Source organism: Zosterops lateralis (genome assembly GCF_965231275.1).
Source record: "Zosterops lateralis genome assembly, chromosome: 17".
In the NCBI taxonomy this organism is placed as follows: domain Eukaryota; kingdom Metazoa; phylum Chordata; class Aves; order Passeriformes; family Zosteropidae; genus Zosterops; species Zosterops lateralis.
The window spans coordinates 12,531,478-12,547,324 of NC_139777.1; the positions used below are offsets into that span (position 1 = coordinate 12,531,478).

A 15,847-nucleotide genomic window follows, 5' to 3' on the forward strand; every position below is an offset into this window, starting at 1 on the left:
TGTAAGCTGGTACAGGGGACTAATATCTGTCCATACTGTCCTTTTTTCCAGGAGATTGAAACCTCTGAGCCTTGCAGCTGCATCCATTTGACCACCTACAGCATCATCATTGGAACCAACAAGTTCTATGAAATTGAGATGAAGCAGTACACACTGGAGGGTAGGAGATAATTCCTAAGAAATGCTCCAAGTGGCTCCACAGGTTCTTTTGTATGGCTTTTCCAAAACAATTTAGGAAAAAAAAGTTGGTGCAAATCAGTTGTTTTCTCCACTCTTTTTGCAGAGTTTTTGGATAAAAATGACCACACTTTGGCCTCTGCTGTGTTTGCTGCTTCCACTAACAGTTTCCCAGTCAGTATCATCCAAGTGAACCCAGCAGGGCAGAGGGAGGAGTATCTGCTGTGTTTCCATGGTAAGTGCAGGATGGTTGTGCAGGTGTTGCACTACTCCTGTTCTCTGAGCTGCAGCAGGTACCCAAATGCTGTTGAATTTTGGACAACCTGCTTTGGCTTAAAAGTTCTCCATGCCTGGTGGATCAGTTGTTGCACCTAGATTTCTGTGCCTGAGGGAAGGACTGCAGGCAGTGTGTTAAGTGCAAACAGGTGTTTGATTACCTTGATAAGATGTTCAAGGGCTCTCGGGCTTTGTCTGGCTTCAATGGAGACAGATGAGACTTTTTAACCTTCTGGTGATTAAATAAGAGAGGGTGTTATTTTTTGGTATAGCTGCTTTTGTTGCCCTCTTGTCATGGGAATGCACAAACCTTCTAAAGCCCTCTAGCTGTAATTTTGGGTGAGTAATGGTGAGAATCTCATTACCCTCCCAACTGTAGATTAAATAATGACCTTAGTTTAGCTGGAACAAAGAGATGCAGAATTGCAGCACCTTTTGGCCTGGCAGTATTCCTACATCTAACCCAATTCCATGGCATTTAGAGTAACTCATGGCAATCTCGGATTTGCAAGATGTCCCTGATAAAAAGCCTGGGAGCAACTACGTTTTTCTCTTCAGAAATAAATGAATAAAATTCAGGCAGATGCTGGTGACCTGATGTGACTTCTCTTGGCAGAGTTTGGTGTCTTTGTGGATTCCTATGGAAGGCGCAGTAGGACAGATGACCTGAAATGGAACCGCTTGCCCTTAGCTTTTGGTAGGTGCTGAGGGACAATCCCTTGGATTATGGAAATTATTGAAACCTTGTAGAATGGGTACTCTTCACTCAGCCCTTCTGTCTTCTTTTCCCTTCCCAATTCTTCCAGAAACTATGTTGCTTTTTCCCATGATTTAGGCTTATTATAAATCCAGATGGCAAACCCTCTGAAATACAAGCAATTTAAGGAAAACTAAACTGAAGTTCCATTTCCTTAATGTTCCAGGTCTGACACTGATTGAACTGGCTAGTGGAATTTTTAACAATGCTCTAAGTTTCTGAAATAATGAAGAATATATGAGGGCAGCAAGGCTCCCTCAGGCCTTTTGCACTGCCCAATGGGATTTTGTTCAGTTAATAGTGTGGCTTTAATGCCTTTTTCATGATACTTTGGTTAGTGAAGTCCTTGAGACACAGTTTCAAAGCAACAGTTCTTTAAGCTTGCATCTCCCCCTTTACTGATGGTGTCTGTTTCATTACATAAGATGTATTCCTTAGTTTTCCCACAGGGCTGTCAGCCTCTCTTGTGCTTGCTGTTGTGTTTAGAAGTTTTTAATAGAGAATGTATTTTGTGTTTTTTCCTGCCTTTGCACTGCTCCTCCAGCCTACAGGGAGCCCTATCTCTTCGTGACCCACTTCAATTCCCTTGAAGTGATCGAGATTCAGGCACGAGCTTCTCTAGGGTAAGTTGTTTCACTTTTCATTCCTTTGAACAGCCTGTTGTGCAGGAATATAGGGACTTGCCAGGCAAAGGTACTGTGCTGCCACTGTAAAGATTTCTTCCTGCCATTTTCTCCAGAACTCCGGCACGAGCCCACTTGGAGATCCCGAACCCGCGGTACCTTGGGCCTGCGATCTCCTCGGGAGCGATCTACTTGGCCTCCTCCTACCAGGACAAGCTAAGGGTGATCTGCTGTAAGGGCAATCTGGTGAAGGAGACCAACAATGAGCAGCAGCAGCAGCAGCACCACAGAGGCTCCTCTGCCACACGCAGGTGCGAGGACATCGGGGTGTCACGGTGATGGTGTTGGGGTGTTACAGTCCCTGTGTGCCTCAGGAGCAAACTTCCCTCCTGATGTCTTTTCCCCTGCTGTGGCAGGATGCCCTTGTTCTGTTCTTAGAGGCTGGTGACAGTCAGTTACTGTAATGCTAGAATAGAGTCACTAATGGCTTAACATCCATAAGAAAACAAACTTCAGCTCTAGGGAGATGTGGGTAATATCCACAAATGTTTTGTGATCTTGTGCTGGTAGAATTCTGGCTTCAAAGATTTTTGAGCTCAGATACTGTTGATGTGACACTAAATATGGCTTGGCTGTTACAAGCTGTAAAACAAAAACCCATTTCTATCAAATAGCGAGTCTGCCTTAGGGAGATAGTGCTGGGAAGTTGTGGTGTGATACACAGGTAATTAAATACTGGGGCTGATGGTGCCACTGCTTGCACAGGACACTGAGAAATTGAGGCTTGTAGTTCATCACAGCCTAGCCTTAACATCTCTGAGCCACAGACGATTGTGTGAAAACACATATATCAAATTTTAGTGTATTTCTATATGGAAAAGCATATGGCTGGAGTGTATGAAAAGGTGTTGTTCTCTGCCCTGTTCTGTACACATGACTTACACTAGCAATTCATTAAGGCACTTTGCCAGTGTGGCTCAGGTGATGGATACTCCAGCTGCCAAAATGTCTCTGATACTTCTCACCCGAAGGGTGCTGGGGGAAAAGTTACACTTTTTGCTAAAAGAAAATGTAACGGAAGGTCACTCAGCGTCAATTGTTTTTCCATGACAGCAGCCCGAACAAGAGAGGCCCTCCCACGTACAACGAGCACATCACCAAGCGCGTGGCCTCCAGCCCGGGGCCCCCGGAGGGGCCCAGCCACCCCCGGGAGCCCAGCACGCCCCATCGGTACCGCGAGGGCCGCACGGAGCTGCGCAGGGACAAGTCCCCGGGGCGGCCTCTGGAGAGGGAGAAATCCCCAGGCCGCCTCCTGAGCACCCGCAGGGAGCGCTCCCCGGGACGGCTCTTCGAGGACACCAGCCGAGGGAGGGTGCCTGTGAGTGGGACCAGAACTCCTCTTGCTCAAGTCAATAAGGTAAGTCAGGAGCCTGGTAGAATGTGTCTGTTCTCAGGAAGAGGTTTGTAGTACTCCAGAGGGGGATGGTGGCACTGGAAAGCGCGAGAGAGGATCAAATCTCACCCCCCTGCTCCTCAAATTCTGTTGGAACAGAGCCCACATGGTTTCATACACTGATCCTGTTACTCTCTGCCCTGGGCTGGTTCTGGGACTGCAAAAGCTGCTTGACACTAGAATGGGCTGAAAGCAAAGGTGCATTTACTAGCAAGTGATAGAGGATTTGAAAGGGAATAATATCTGGAGCAGGGAACGTGGGAGCCTGCTGTGCTCAGAGTGATGCTGACAGTGTCTGCCTTTGTCATGTTTGTGGATGACAGGAGCCCTGGCTCTGTGGGAGCAGCAGGTGATGTACTGCTCCCAGCACCTCGTGCCTGGAAGAGAAACACCTGTGACTTGTAACTTGTCCTTTTATTTCCCTGCCAGGTCTGGGACCAGTCTTCAGTGTAAGTCTCAGCTAGACAAAGTCACTCATCTTGACCTGCAGGAAAAAAAAAGGAAATATACTGAGTATATGCACTCCATCTGTCTGCAGCCCAGTTCCCAAACAGCATTCCTGGGCCAAAGCTCGCTCCGCAGCGGGAGCCGTGACGCTTTTGAAGACCGTTCGCAGCTCAGTTAATTTCTCTGCACTTTCCTGCACTCCTGTTTTTGCACTTTGTACTACTGTTACTCTTTCAAGCAGTTCATGAACTTTTTGTATCCACTTTAGTCCCGAGTAGTTCATCCCAGAAATGGGACTTGTGTCCTATCCCAGGTCATCACTGTGGTTAGCACCCCTTAACAGAGAGTTGGTCATAGTTCTAGGACGTGCTGGGAGCCCCTGATGGCCTGGAAACAGAAGGGCCAAGGTGAGTGAGTCTTTCAATAGGAGCTGTGGTTGGATGTTCTCCACAGAACACATGAAAAATCTCTTCTGATTAGCCTGTTCACCTGCCACTTCTGAAAGTTATTTTGTTCTCACTAAAATCGCTTTAGAGCAGCTCTGATGGGGAGGGAAGAACCCTGCTTTAACCAACCCCCCTGCCCGGCCCTGAGACAAAGTGCATTACCTATAAGCTACTAGGTTGTAAGACTTTATCCAGGTCTTCTGCATGACAGTTCACTGCATGCTGCTGCACCATCACTGGCTCTCTCCTTTTAGGTTGCTTTGCTGAGTAGTGTATTGTACCTCACTTGTAAATTAACTGAAACCTTTAGATCACGCTGCAAAATAGCCGTTAATTACTCTGGAAATTTGACACCGAAGAGTTAACACGCCTTATTCTATGACAAGAATTACAGTCACACTTGTGTTCTCCTCTCAACACTGGACATGGTCTCTTCAGCAGTGAGTCCTGCCACCCTCAAGCTCCCCAGGGGGAGCAGCCCGGGCTGGCTCCTCCCCTGTAGCTTGTGGTGCAATCAGATGCGGTGTCTTGGCACAGGACGCCCGCAGGGAGCAGCTTTGGCAGTTGCTGACACACCTTCGCTTCCCCGTGTCTGACCTCGAGCCTTTTATTGCTTCCTATTCTCTTTTGCTGTGAACATGAAGCAGAGAGCAAATGATTTTCAAAACAGGTTTTGACCATTCACTCTGCAATAGCAACATTCTAAGTGAACAACCATGTTCTTTACAACTGGAAAGAGCAAAACTGCATCCAATCTTCCCTTGGAGCCACACTTAAACTTCTGCTAGTCCCTTGCAAGCCTGTGCTAACCTGTTCTAGAAACCCATCAAAATTCCAATGCCTTGTCAGTGTCCTTTGGCGAGTTTCATGAATATTGTATTCTGTTCTCTTGTCTGTTGGGTTATTTTCAGTCAGATGATTTGGCAGGAAATTTGCTGAAAGTTTTTGTCTCCCGGTCTGAATATATTGAAAGGTCACTGAGATCAGTCTTTAAATCTTTGCATCTCATGGAAGATCTTCAAGACCTCAGAAATGGGCTTGTTGAGTCCTGAAAGTATATATCTTGTGTCTTGTTCGTGAAATGCTTCCTGCTATAGAAATAGCTCAAAGGACTGTACATATTTACAAGAAACTTTATATTCGTAACAAAAGGGAATTGAATCGGTTTCTACTTTTTTATTGTAAACTGTGTGTTTTTCAACACTAGCTTTTTGTTTTACTGGTGGTTGTGGACAGCCATCTTCAGACACTGGAGGGGCCTCGCCTCAGTCCTCCTCGCTCCCATGAAGAAATATTGTAACATTAAATTGCAATTGAAGCTTGTTAGCATAAATGAGGTTTTAGGTCTCTAAAAGTACAGGATTTTTCTTCATTACCTTTTTATTATTGACAAGGGAGGGAACCAGAGGGACAGTTCAAAGCTCCACCTGGAAAGTATTGAACTTTGTTGTTGAACAATAACCAAATAAAACAAATAACTATCTTGACTGGCATGGTGAAATGACGGCTTCCTTCTCTCTAGAGTGCCCCTGCCCCTCCTGCCCCACTCCTGGCTCTGGGGCTGGGGAATCCTAGGTGTCACAGCTGACCCAAGAGCAAACTCTGGCAATATTTAGCATTTAATACTTGTCATTCATTCCCTGAATGAACCCCAAGCATGTCCACATGCACTAACCCAGGTGCATTTATCCAGGTACTTCACCAGAGCAGCAGTCACTGCAAGCACCTCCAGCTCAATCCTGCCTCACCCATGAGATGGGCAGAGGGGAAGCACCTGAGAGTATCTGGGAAAACAGTCTTGCCCTGGCAAATGACCCCACACATCTTGAACTGGAAAAAAGGCATCTTAATTAACAACAGTGTGATCTAATGAAAGGTTTGGGACTTATCCCAGCAGTGTACTGGGAGCAAAGCAGAGGGAGGCAGTTCCTCATCCCACTGCTGTAACATGCTGGTGCTTAAGGCCTAATAGCTGCAACTTTAAAAAAAGACCATTCACAAATCCAGTCAGATTGAGTACAACCTGCAGTTACTGTACAGCTCAACATACACCTGCTGGGAAAACTTGCTAGATCAGACTTAAATGTAAATACATCTATTTTTAACTGAACTAGTTTTTACAGGGTCTGAAGTATTCTTTCACAGGAAGAGGTTTTTAATATTCACACTGCTGCCTACAGTAACTTAATTTGTCATCCTACTGTTGAGTGTTTTTGGTTCTGTGCACGTACCCACCCCCTCAGCCCTGAGAAAGGGCTTGTTGGAGGCTGTGGGGGTGGGTTACCAATGGTTCCTCTTACGTTCTGGTCTACATGACATTCTCCATGAAAATGCTCTTCATCAACCCCGAGCTGCTTGATTTATCTATTGTGCCTACTATGATGTATATGATGAAATGCTGACTTGTTCAATGTTCCTTTATTTCTTTTACTGTGCACAAACAATACTTATTCAAAGCTCATTGTTGCAGTCCTATGATGCATGATCCGAATTGTAACAAAACTAAATTAATCCAGAAACTGGTGGAGTAAAAACAAAAATTATTTATTAAGCTTTTTGATTCCCAAGAACCCTGCACAGCTCCATGTCCGCTTGACCTCCACATGCTGTGCTGAAATTCAGGGGGTTGGGGAGGGCAGCGAGATCTTGTTATTCCTGTACTGGTTTACTCCAGGGTCCCCAAAAGTGACTGTAACAAAAGTGTCTGCATCTACCTTTAAAAAATGTGCTCTCCTAGCAACAGCCAAGAATAAACATAACAGCACAGACTGTGAGCTGTGGGTGGGGAATGTAAGTGAGCTAATAAATCCAACTCTTGATCCAGCTTTTGCCTTTGGAGGGATTTGATTCATCCCTTTGCAATAAGGGAACACAGAGTGATTAATTAATTCATTGACCTGTCAAGCAGAAAAGGACCTAGCAAAAAAACCCAATAAAACACCCCAAAGCCCATCCCCCAGCAAAAACCAAACCAAGCAGCTTCCCTCTCCCTCATCCACCGTCCTGCTTAAGAGAAAGGGATGTGGGGGGCTGAGGGTGGCAGTGGCTTACCTGAGGAAATCTGTGGCTCCTGGGACTGTCAGTTGAGGCCACAGGTGCCAGGGAACAGGTCACCTCCATTACCTGCTGCTCGTGGCTGGAGAGGCCTGGGGGCAGCTGGGCTTGGTCACCCATGGGCAGAGAAGGGTGGAACAGAGCCAGGGCCACTCCTGCAAGTCCTCACACAGCCTGGGCCCCCACCCTGGGCTCCCCCCTGGCCCTCCCAACCTTCTAGGGCTGCAAAAGCTGATGGTGCAGTGGTAGCTGCAGTCCCTGTACTGAGCCCTCTGCCAGCTGAGGGCTACAAACCCAAAATCAAAATTAAAAAACCTCAAGCTTTCTACACAGTAATTGTTCCTGTCCTGTGGTTCCACCATACCTGATGTACTGATGAAGGACATGGAGTGCCTCACAGGTACCAGCACTGACCACACATCCCACAGCCTTGGCATTCCCTGGAGTTACTGGACACTGCAGAGGCACAGACTGTCTCCTCACACAGCTGGACCTGACCCCAGAGTGTCACCCTGGTGAGGACAAACACTTGGGGAAAAAGGTCTGCTTGTAGTGGCTGCTGCAACAAAGAGAAACTGATGGAGGCTCAAGGCCCATCCCAAGCTTTCCAGCTCTGTTCTGGAGCTTTTAACTAATTGGCCTCTTGTCCTTCCTCTAAACTTGTTTTATGTCACAAAGATGAACACCTTGGTCTTCTTCACTGACTGAGTGCAAGAGGAGAAAGTGTTTCAACCTGCATCACTGAAGGAAAAATTTGTACCCACCAAAAACCCACCAAGGCATAAAACTGCAATCAAGAAATCATGTGTAACAACAAAATAAATCATTGAAGGCCAGGTTACCACAGATGGAAGGGTAATAACAACACAAGTCACCCACTTCTCTTGAAAATGTTTTATTTGTTTCTAAAGAGGTTGAAAACAAGCAATTCTGTAGTTCAGAATACCAAATACTATCCATAGCACAGAATGAAGAAAGAGTTTTCAGAGAAAACCATTGCACTAGACCCAGATCTACTCAGCTACTGAAGATATTGCAACAAGGCTGGTGAACAGACCCCAGGATGGCAAAGCACCCTCCCACTGTGGTTCTCTCCACTCCATGCTGGCTGCTGCAGCTCTCTCCCCTCTCAGACTCCTCTCAGACTTGTGCAAAGTGCTTTCCCTCACAGTGGGACGGGGCTGGTTATCATTGGCACAGTCACGGTGCCCCAGGCACCAAAACAAGCCAGGGAAGGGCCCCTCCTGCACTGGCTCCTCCTAGGCAGGCCCGGGGCACACTGGCAGCAGGTTTGCATTAATGTTGCATTTGTTTTGGGATAAAACAGGCTGTCAACACCAAGGACAGGCAGCCTGGTATTACTAGAATCACAGAAAACAGAAGCAGAATAAAAAGTTGCCCAGCTCCAGCCCTGGGCACAGAGGGCTGTGGTGCTGCTGCATCCAGCACTCTGCAACTGCTGACACTGAGGGAAGTTTGGCCACTGGACACAGGAGACTTACAGTCACCTTCAGGCTGTTACTGAGGAATTCATCCCTAAACTGTATCCATCCATTCCCTTCCAGCCACCTCTGCCAGCTTAAGGAAGTCCTCATCAGTGACAGCAAGAGAAACCAGTTTCCAAAAGCAGATTACTGCAAGACACATTTACATTTTACAGAAAAATCCAGCCATTAAAAACAATTGTCTTTACCAGAAATTCCACAGGGGAAAAGATGTATTTCAGTTCTCATGAAGAGAAAAAACTACAGAGCTATTCACAGTAGAAACAGTGCACCCCACTCTACCGTAAAATAATAACGAACTTGTAGTGATTATGTTGCTGATTCTGCCCAGAAAAGGCTGCTACAAAATGATCATCAATATTCACACTTACTTCAGCCAGGCAAGTTTGGAACTTGCCACTGAAATAATGTTTGATGAGCGATGGAAGCAGTAATGAGCTTGCTTTTGCTGAGTGTTATGCTCAATCAGATTCCCCAAGAATCTTGAACTTTCTAGGCTTTGGGCTGGTAGACTCCCAGACTCCTGAGCTAAAGCTCTTTGATCTGTTGCTGCCCTCACATTATTCAGCCTAATTAAATTGGTGGTTTTTTAACTGAGCTGACAAGGGGCACTGACACCTTTGCCACCTGTCTGGTTGTTGCTGTGAAGCTGCTGTTTCCAAGAACTTCCAAGGTGGGGCTAACAAAATAAGGCAAATACAGGAGAACCTGGAAGTCTCAGGAAAAATATGAAATCAGAGTTCGTTTGCTACAGCACAGAGCAGAAGTACATTTGGTTAAGTGAAGCATGTTTTCTGAGACTGCACTAGCCCAGAACAGTTGGTCACAAATGAGTGTGATGCTCATATTGGCTTGTACAGCAAAGTGGTGACGTATTTCTTCTTGTAACGGTGTGTAGCACTGAGCACCATCACTCCATCCTACAGGGAAGGGAAAACAAGTGAGCATGTGCCATGGTCAGACACCCAGGCTGGCCCTGAGCAGGACATGCCCCAGCCTCTCACCTTGATGGAAAGTGCATACAGGTGGTTCAACATGACGTGGTTGGGCTCAGGGAGCAGAGCGGGGTCACACTGCAGAGAAGAGGGACAGTGTGACAGTGACAGAAGTCACAGTTCACTCCTCACGGCTGAGGGGTGACAAACAGCACCTGTGACTAGCCATAGCCCCAGTACATCACTGCTGCCCACAGAGGCTATCACAAACACTGTCACTATTTCAGAACCACCCCAGGTCCCTCTGGGTAAAACCCTCTGCATCCTCACCAGGACTATGAACCAGACTGTGATTGTCCCTTATGTGCTTCTTGTGTCTTAACAGTTGACAAGACTAAGGTTTTGGAAGGAAAACAGCAATCTAGTTTTCCATTTTAAAGACAGTCAACTAGAAAAATAGATTTACTTAGATGAATCCATCTGGACATACATAATAAGGAACTTACCAACAAAATAACTTATCCTAAGGTTTTTCCTAAGCTGTCCCCTGCCTGTATCCAGATTTTTCCCCCCATCTGTTCCCACCCTCAAGGGCATTATTTAACAAACCAAAGTGATATACTCACAGAAATGCCTGTGTCCTTGTTCAGGATGACCTGCAACAGGTGTGGGGGGAGAATGGGTGGAGATTTAAAGCGTTCTTCTGCCTTGCAGACATAGGGCTCCTGGTGGTACGGTCCTGGGGGTGAACTGGACAGCTCTGCCAGAGACATGGTAAATATTTAATCCTAAATACTTTGTAAGAACATCTGCTCTTTATAGGTACATGCAGCCTAAAGGGATCAATGGCACTTAATACAACAACTGCAGCAGTTGGTGCAGTGCCAGAGGATCAGTCACTGCCCAAGAGGGGATTTCAGGTGCCCAAAGTCTGACTTGGAAGGAGCTGTGAGGTTCTGGGCGGGAGAGTTTTGGGGTCACAACTGCACTTCAGAACTTCTCTGTCACCTCTGCCCAGCACTTCTGCAAACACCCCACAGTACAGGCTGCCCTGCAAGGTTCCCCCCAGGGGAGGTACACAAACATGGGATGCACCTGTGAAAGGCAACTGCTCCCCCCTGCAGACTGGGCTGTGGAAAGAGCCCTTCAAAGTCTAATCAGGGAAAGGAAACACTGCTGCGGCCTGTGGGGGAAGACATCTAATAGAATCTCCTCCTGGCTTGCCCCACAAGTAACACTTTCTCCAAAAAGGCTTCATCCAGGGCAAGGTTGCACAAAGCAAAACACACCCAGACACACCTCCTGCCTCAGGTTCAAAGGTCTCCTGCAGGAGGGTGAGAGGTACTGCTCCAGCCATAGCCTCCATCCCTACAGAGCTCAGTAACCTACAGGGCAGGGCTGACCTCACACACGGCTCAAGCTGAATCCCACCTCTCTCCTGTTACACTACAACATGAAACTTAAGGCAAAAATTGCATTTCTGTATTATTCTTAGATAGGTAACTTATGCTACACTGTGAGGATACTCACAAGCCTGTATTAGCATTGAGATGGACCCAAAGTGCAACTTCTGAGCCCCTCAGCCACCTCCTCAGCAGAGGAAGACTGAATTAGGAGCAGTGTAGGCTGTCAACGTTGGTTTGATGTGGCAAAGCAGAGACTGATCCACCAATGACTGCCCTAAACCCAGCCACTGCACATAGCAGGGGCAAGCAAACAGTTAGTAAGCACCCAGGACTTCCTCCCCATCAGATCTGTGTTGGTTTGTCATAGGCTTCCTCCTCTGTGCATTCCACTTTCTTGCTTTGGCCATCTGTGGTTCATGCACACATCCACAGGGCCTGACACAAGTGGAGATTAATCTCTGCTGGAGCTTTAACTCAGACAAAAAGGGAAAATGAAATTTCTTAACAGCTCTAAAAAGTGTGACATGAAGTTTCCAGTAAGGTCATACCAGACATGTCTGAACTCTTTTGGGAGTCCACCATCAAAGCATCGAAAACTTCAAAGTCAGTTTTCTTCACCTGGATGATGTTGTTGATAGTACCCAGCTGGCTGGTTACTACTGGCTGGCAAGAGACAAGACAGAAAAATCAGAATAAAAAAAAAGCCTGCGGGACTAATAGGTTCTCAGAACTACACAATCAGCACTATCAAGAATGAGGTACATTACCTTTGAAATATGACAGACCTGGATATGAGAAGAGCTCAGTGAGGGTTAGGGTAAGAGGAAGTGCAAGATTTTAATGGCTAGGAGGGGAAAATTCCAGCTGAACCTGCCAAGCCCACAGGGCTCCAGACAAGGCAGGGCTCAGGTCTGGGCTGGAGTTACTTGTGACACCAGCTCTGGACATTGAGTTCTTAAGAACATGTGGAACTGCTGGGCAGGCTGGGGTTAAAATAAAGCTCATTTTATAGCAGAGGAAAAATAGGCTTGGTAGATTTTGGCACAATTATTGGCCTATGAAAAGATCTTGAGCAGCAATGCTGGCACAGAGAGCCAGGAAGGCACAGAGAGCTCTGGGCTGCTAGCAGTGCTACAATGCTCTAAAAGGCAGTTTGGCACTGCACAAGAAAAGCCTGCCATCACTTATAAACCAATGGCCAAGAGATCTTGGCCCTCGTTGCATCTCCTGCCCTCTGAGCTCAGGCTGATGCTGCCACCCAGGCCAGCAGACATCAGGAACCTCTTCCTCACCAGCCTGAAGAGCCCCTTTCTCCTGTTCAGATGCCTCAATCAATAAACAGAGACTCAAAGCCAACATTACCTCTGCAGGATCGTGTGTCCACTGCCCATCCACGAGGAACTTGTACTGGTGCTCTCCTTCTGGCAGGTCCAGGATTGCCACAAAGTTATTGTGACTGGAATTTAAGACAAACAGTCAGCTCTGCAATATTCTGAACAGTACCTTTGTCTCTAAACTGTGACACACACTGTGACACAGAGCACAAGCCTCCTCCATGCAAAACCTTAAAAAAGGCAGAGAATCTCTGATGCAATCCAAAGGTAAAGAATCTAATTATGAGTAATGCTCATGATAATTTCCTCTGCAACAGTGAGTCCCCCCACACTCCTGATATCCTGTAACTGGCACTGAGCTTTTGTAAAGTCACTCTCACATCTTCATGTTACTTGTTAGCACATGAGACCTCATTTATCTGCTGATGGAACAAGATCAGCTTTCTCATATTTCCTTGCCTTTAAGTATTTGCCATCATAAATTGCATTTCCCAAATGCCCATGAAATAAATGAACAATGAGCAGATAAAAGCAGCAACTCAATACTTCTGGGTTACTTTGGGTCTGAATAGCTGCTGCTTGGCAATTTCCATACTCCTTGGGCTGTGAACTCCCTGATTCTGCAGAAGGCTTTACCAGCATCTCGAAAAAAGCTGAGAAACACTTGATGCTGTTCCAAGAGGCCACAGTCTTTGGACCCTCTGAGCTGAGCAAAAGCCACTGACATGGCAAGGATGTGTAATCAGAGACACTGTGCTAGAACAGCTCCCCTTCCCCCAGCCCAGCCCTGCTCCAGGCCCAGACTGCACAGCAGGGACTGTTGGGGGTTCTCTGTGTGTTGTGCCCAGTGAACTGACACACAGCTCAGCTCCCACCCTGTGCCATTCAAGAATGGAAAAGTCAGATTGTCATCAAGGGCTCGAGGAGAGCAGCAGGACAGTAGTCAAGCACAATCCCATCTCTTAGCTGAGCACCTCCCTCATGGCACTGAGCACTCCCAGCCCGTGGAGAACTGCAGCAGCACTTCATTACCTCCTTGTCAGAGGAATTTTACTCCAGTTGTTGAAAGACCCTGATAAATAAACTTCTTTCCCTCCTCCAGTCCAGCGGAACACTGTTGGCCGAGCTTGAGTGGGGGTCTTATCATTCACTTCCAGATCTTGCTGCCAAGCTAGAAACTCCTCTTTCTCCAAAGGAGCCTACAAGCACAATGTCTCAATCAAAAAAGGTTCTTTCCTGGCAGACTCAGACACCCTGTGTTGCACTGAACACTATTTTTGCCCTCAAGCACGATTCTCTAAGTCTGCTACGAGCAGTTTGTCAGATCCAGAACACAGGCTGCAGCTGTATATTCTGTTCACAAATTCATTTGCACAAATTCTGCAAAGGTGTTAAGGCCTTCCAAATTTGCAGGAAGAGTGGAAGGCAAAATAATGCCTCTCCCTCCAGCCTCAGTTATACCTGCTTAAACACCAATTCACCCTCTCCTTGGCATAGGAAGGAAGAGGGATTGTGTAAACTCAATGACAAAATCCCTGCGGGCTGCAAACAGCCCCAGAGCATTCCAAACAAGCAACGCTGGGAGCAGCAATACCTTCATTTCCTCTGAATGGAACAGGTCTGCATCCTCGGGACTGTCCATGAGGATCTTTGGTCTGTCCCCCTCTTTGGTGCCGATGGCTCCTCCCGAGCTGTCCCCGCGGGCGCCTTTGTGCCCGTGGCGCTCCAGCCCCGCCCGCTCGCTGCTCGTGTTCCCCATTTCTGTGGATCTGAAAGAGCAGGGAGAGCCAGATCAGCACACGAACTCCCGCAGCTGGAACACCAGCAGGCACGAAAGGAAACTCATCACTAGCCTTGGGCTGTGTTTTTGAGTTGAATAGCCTCAGGAACTTGATTAACCCCTTGTAAAGTGATAGCACACTCTGAACAAAGGCACTAAATGACAGTTTTTAGCTACTCCTGACAATGTGCTACAATTCTATAGACGAGCACCTGTAGCAGACTCGGCCACTCCAGAAGCTGACCCAGCAGGTCCCTGGCACACAGCACGAAGCTCTTGTGTCTGCCCGAGCCCTCAGCCAGGCCTTTACCCTTCTGCCTCCCCGCGCACACAGCGCTGGCCTCGCCAGCTGCTACACCGGGGGGACTTTCTGTCAGAACGCTCCAAAAGCAGCCTACGTGAAATGTGACTTCACTAGAACCATGTTATCTCACCCTGCTGAGGCTGCTGAGAGCAGCTCAAGGGGATTCTAAACAAAGAACCACAGAACGTCCTGAGCTGGAGAGACCCACAGGGACCACCCTGGCCCTGCACAGACACCCAGCGCTCCCGCCCAGCGCCTGAGAGCGGTGTCCATACGCTCCTGGAGCTCTGGCAGCCTCGGGGCTGTGACCGTTCCCTGGAGACACCTCAGCCCTACGGCCGCTCCCTCAGTCCCCGCTTTCCTCTGGGAGCGGCAGCGCCCGCAGAGCCCCAGCCCCGCTGCCGCCCCACAGCCGCGCGGGGATGCGCACGGCAGAGACCCCCGGGCGCGCAGCCCTCGCACCGGGACCTCCGCGGGGCACGGGGAACACAGCCTGGCCCGACAGCCCCGGACCCCGGCCCCGCCGGGCCCGGGCCCGGCACCGGCACCCACCGCCCGCCGCGCTCCCGCCGCCGCCGCCGCCGCGCTTCCGCTTCCGCTGGGCCGCTCCCGCTCCCGCCGGGGGGAACCGAGCCCAGCGCGGCCGTTCCGGGCTGCCCCGGCCTCCCCGCCGGCCTCCATGGAGGGCTCCATGCCTTGCTCCATGCTTTGGGCCCCCCGCGCCTCCTCAGCCCCGCGCTGGTGCCGCCGTGGCCCGGGCAGTGCTGAGGGCGGTGTGGGAGCCCCGGGCAATGGCGTGTCGGGTCAGAGCGGCTGAAGCCCTCACCTCTGGCGTCTGAGGGAGCGCAGATGGGAGACCAAGTCCTCAAAACTGATACATGTTTCCCAAATGAAATTACGCTGCTACATTTCTCAAAGCGTTACCACTTACACTGTCTGGTTTTACCCTTGGCTCTCCCCCAGCTGTTGCTGGTTTTTTCTTCCACTTTCCTCGCAGCCGCAGAGCTGAGGCCTGCAGGTGTGTCACCGTTCTCTTGGCGGGTTAATTGCTTTTTTTTTCAGTACAAATAGAAGCAACCTGCACTTTTACAGACGGATTCCTACCAAATGGAAGTATCTACACACTAACAAAGTGGGAAGAATTCTGCCGGGATGGCTGTTCCAGTGCAGCTCCTGCTGTGTTTTGGGGAACAGCTGTTCCTTTTTTCCTTTGGGGGTCGAACTTTTGTCCCTGCCAGGACATGCTGCCAGGGGCTGCCAGGGCAATGTGTGCAGGCAGCTCTTCCCCAGCCCTGCACAGCAGCCTCTGCTAGAAAATGCAGCTGCTGTTATTTTGGCATTTCACCCAGC

General features: G+C 48.5%; 2 protein-coding genes across 5 annotated transcripts in view; one reads left to right on the top strand and one right to left on the bottom strand.

The window, feature by feature from the left end:
- Positions 1-5,709, top strand: part of CIT (citron rho-interacting serine/threonine kinase) — a gene marked incomplete at its 5' end in the record, with an annotated part of 67,535 nt that extends 61,826 nt beyond the window's left edge. For both annotated transcript variants that reach the window (XM_083873573.1, XM_083873574.1), the window contains 7 exons: positions 52-160; positions 284-412; positions 1,070-1,150; positions 1,755-1,833; positions 1,950-2,144; positions 2,947-3,250; positions 3,716-5,709. In XM_083873573.1, the coding sequence (XP_083729699.1) occupies positions 52-160; positions 284-412; positions 1,070-1,150; positions 1,755-1,833; positions 1,950-2,144; positions 2,947-3,250; positions 3,716-3,739 (921 nt within the window). In that variant the 3' untranslated portion in view covers positions 3,740-5,709. The remainder of the gene's footprint in view (positions 1-51; positions 161-283; positions 413-1,069; positions 1,151-1,754; positions 1,834-1,949; positions 2,145-2,946; positions 3,251-3,715) is intronic.
- A 2,403-nt stretch (positions 5,710-8,112) lies between these two features.
- On the bottom strand, positions 8,113-15,449 carry PRKAB1 (protein kinase AMP-activated non-catalytic subunit beta 1). Of its 3 annotated transcripts, none has more exons than XM_083873826.1 (8): positions 15,429-15,449; positions 14,008-14,182; positions 13,446-13,612; positions 12,442-12,535; positions 11,628-11,742; positions 10,300-10,433; positions 9,743-9,811; positions 8,113-9,658 (listed from the first exon to the last, which is right to left on the bottom strand). In XM_083873826.1, exons 2-8 carry the CDS (start codon positions 14,170-14,172, stop codon positions 9,581-9,583), a joined length of 822 nt encoding a protein of 273 aa, XP_083729952.1. In that variant the 5' UTR covers positions 14,173-14,182; positions 15,429-15,449; the 3' UTR covers positions 8,113-9,580. The 3 variants fall into 3 exon arrangements, with proteins under 3 accessions (XP_083729952.1, XP_083729950.1, XP_083729951.1); XM_083873824.1 differs by lacking the exon at positions 15,429-15,449 and adding an exon at positions 15,050-15,084; XM_083873825.1 differs by lacking the exon at positions 15,429-15,449 and adding an exon at positions 14,628-14,813.
- Between the last annotated feature and the right edge of the window lie 398 nt (positions 15,450-15,847).

Coding starts and splice junctions, on each gene's coding strand:
- PRKAB1 (XM_083873826.1), bottom strand. CDS start 14,172: ATGGGGAACACGAGCAGCGAGCGGGCGGGGCTGGAGCGCCACGGGCAC. Junction 13,613..14,007: donor TCCATTCAGAGGAAATGAAG/GTATTGCTGCTC, acceptor TTGTGCTTGTAG/GCTCCTTTGGAGAAAGAGGA. Junction 9,659..9,742: donor TGTATGCACTTTCCATCAAG/GTGAGAGGCTGG, acceptor CCTTCCCTGTAG/GATGGAGTGATGGTGCTCAG.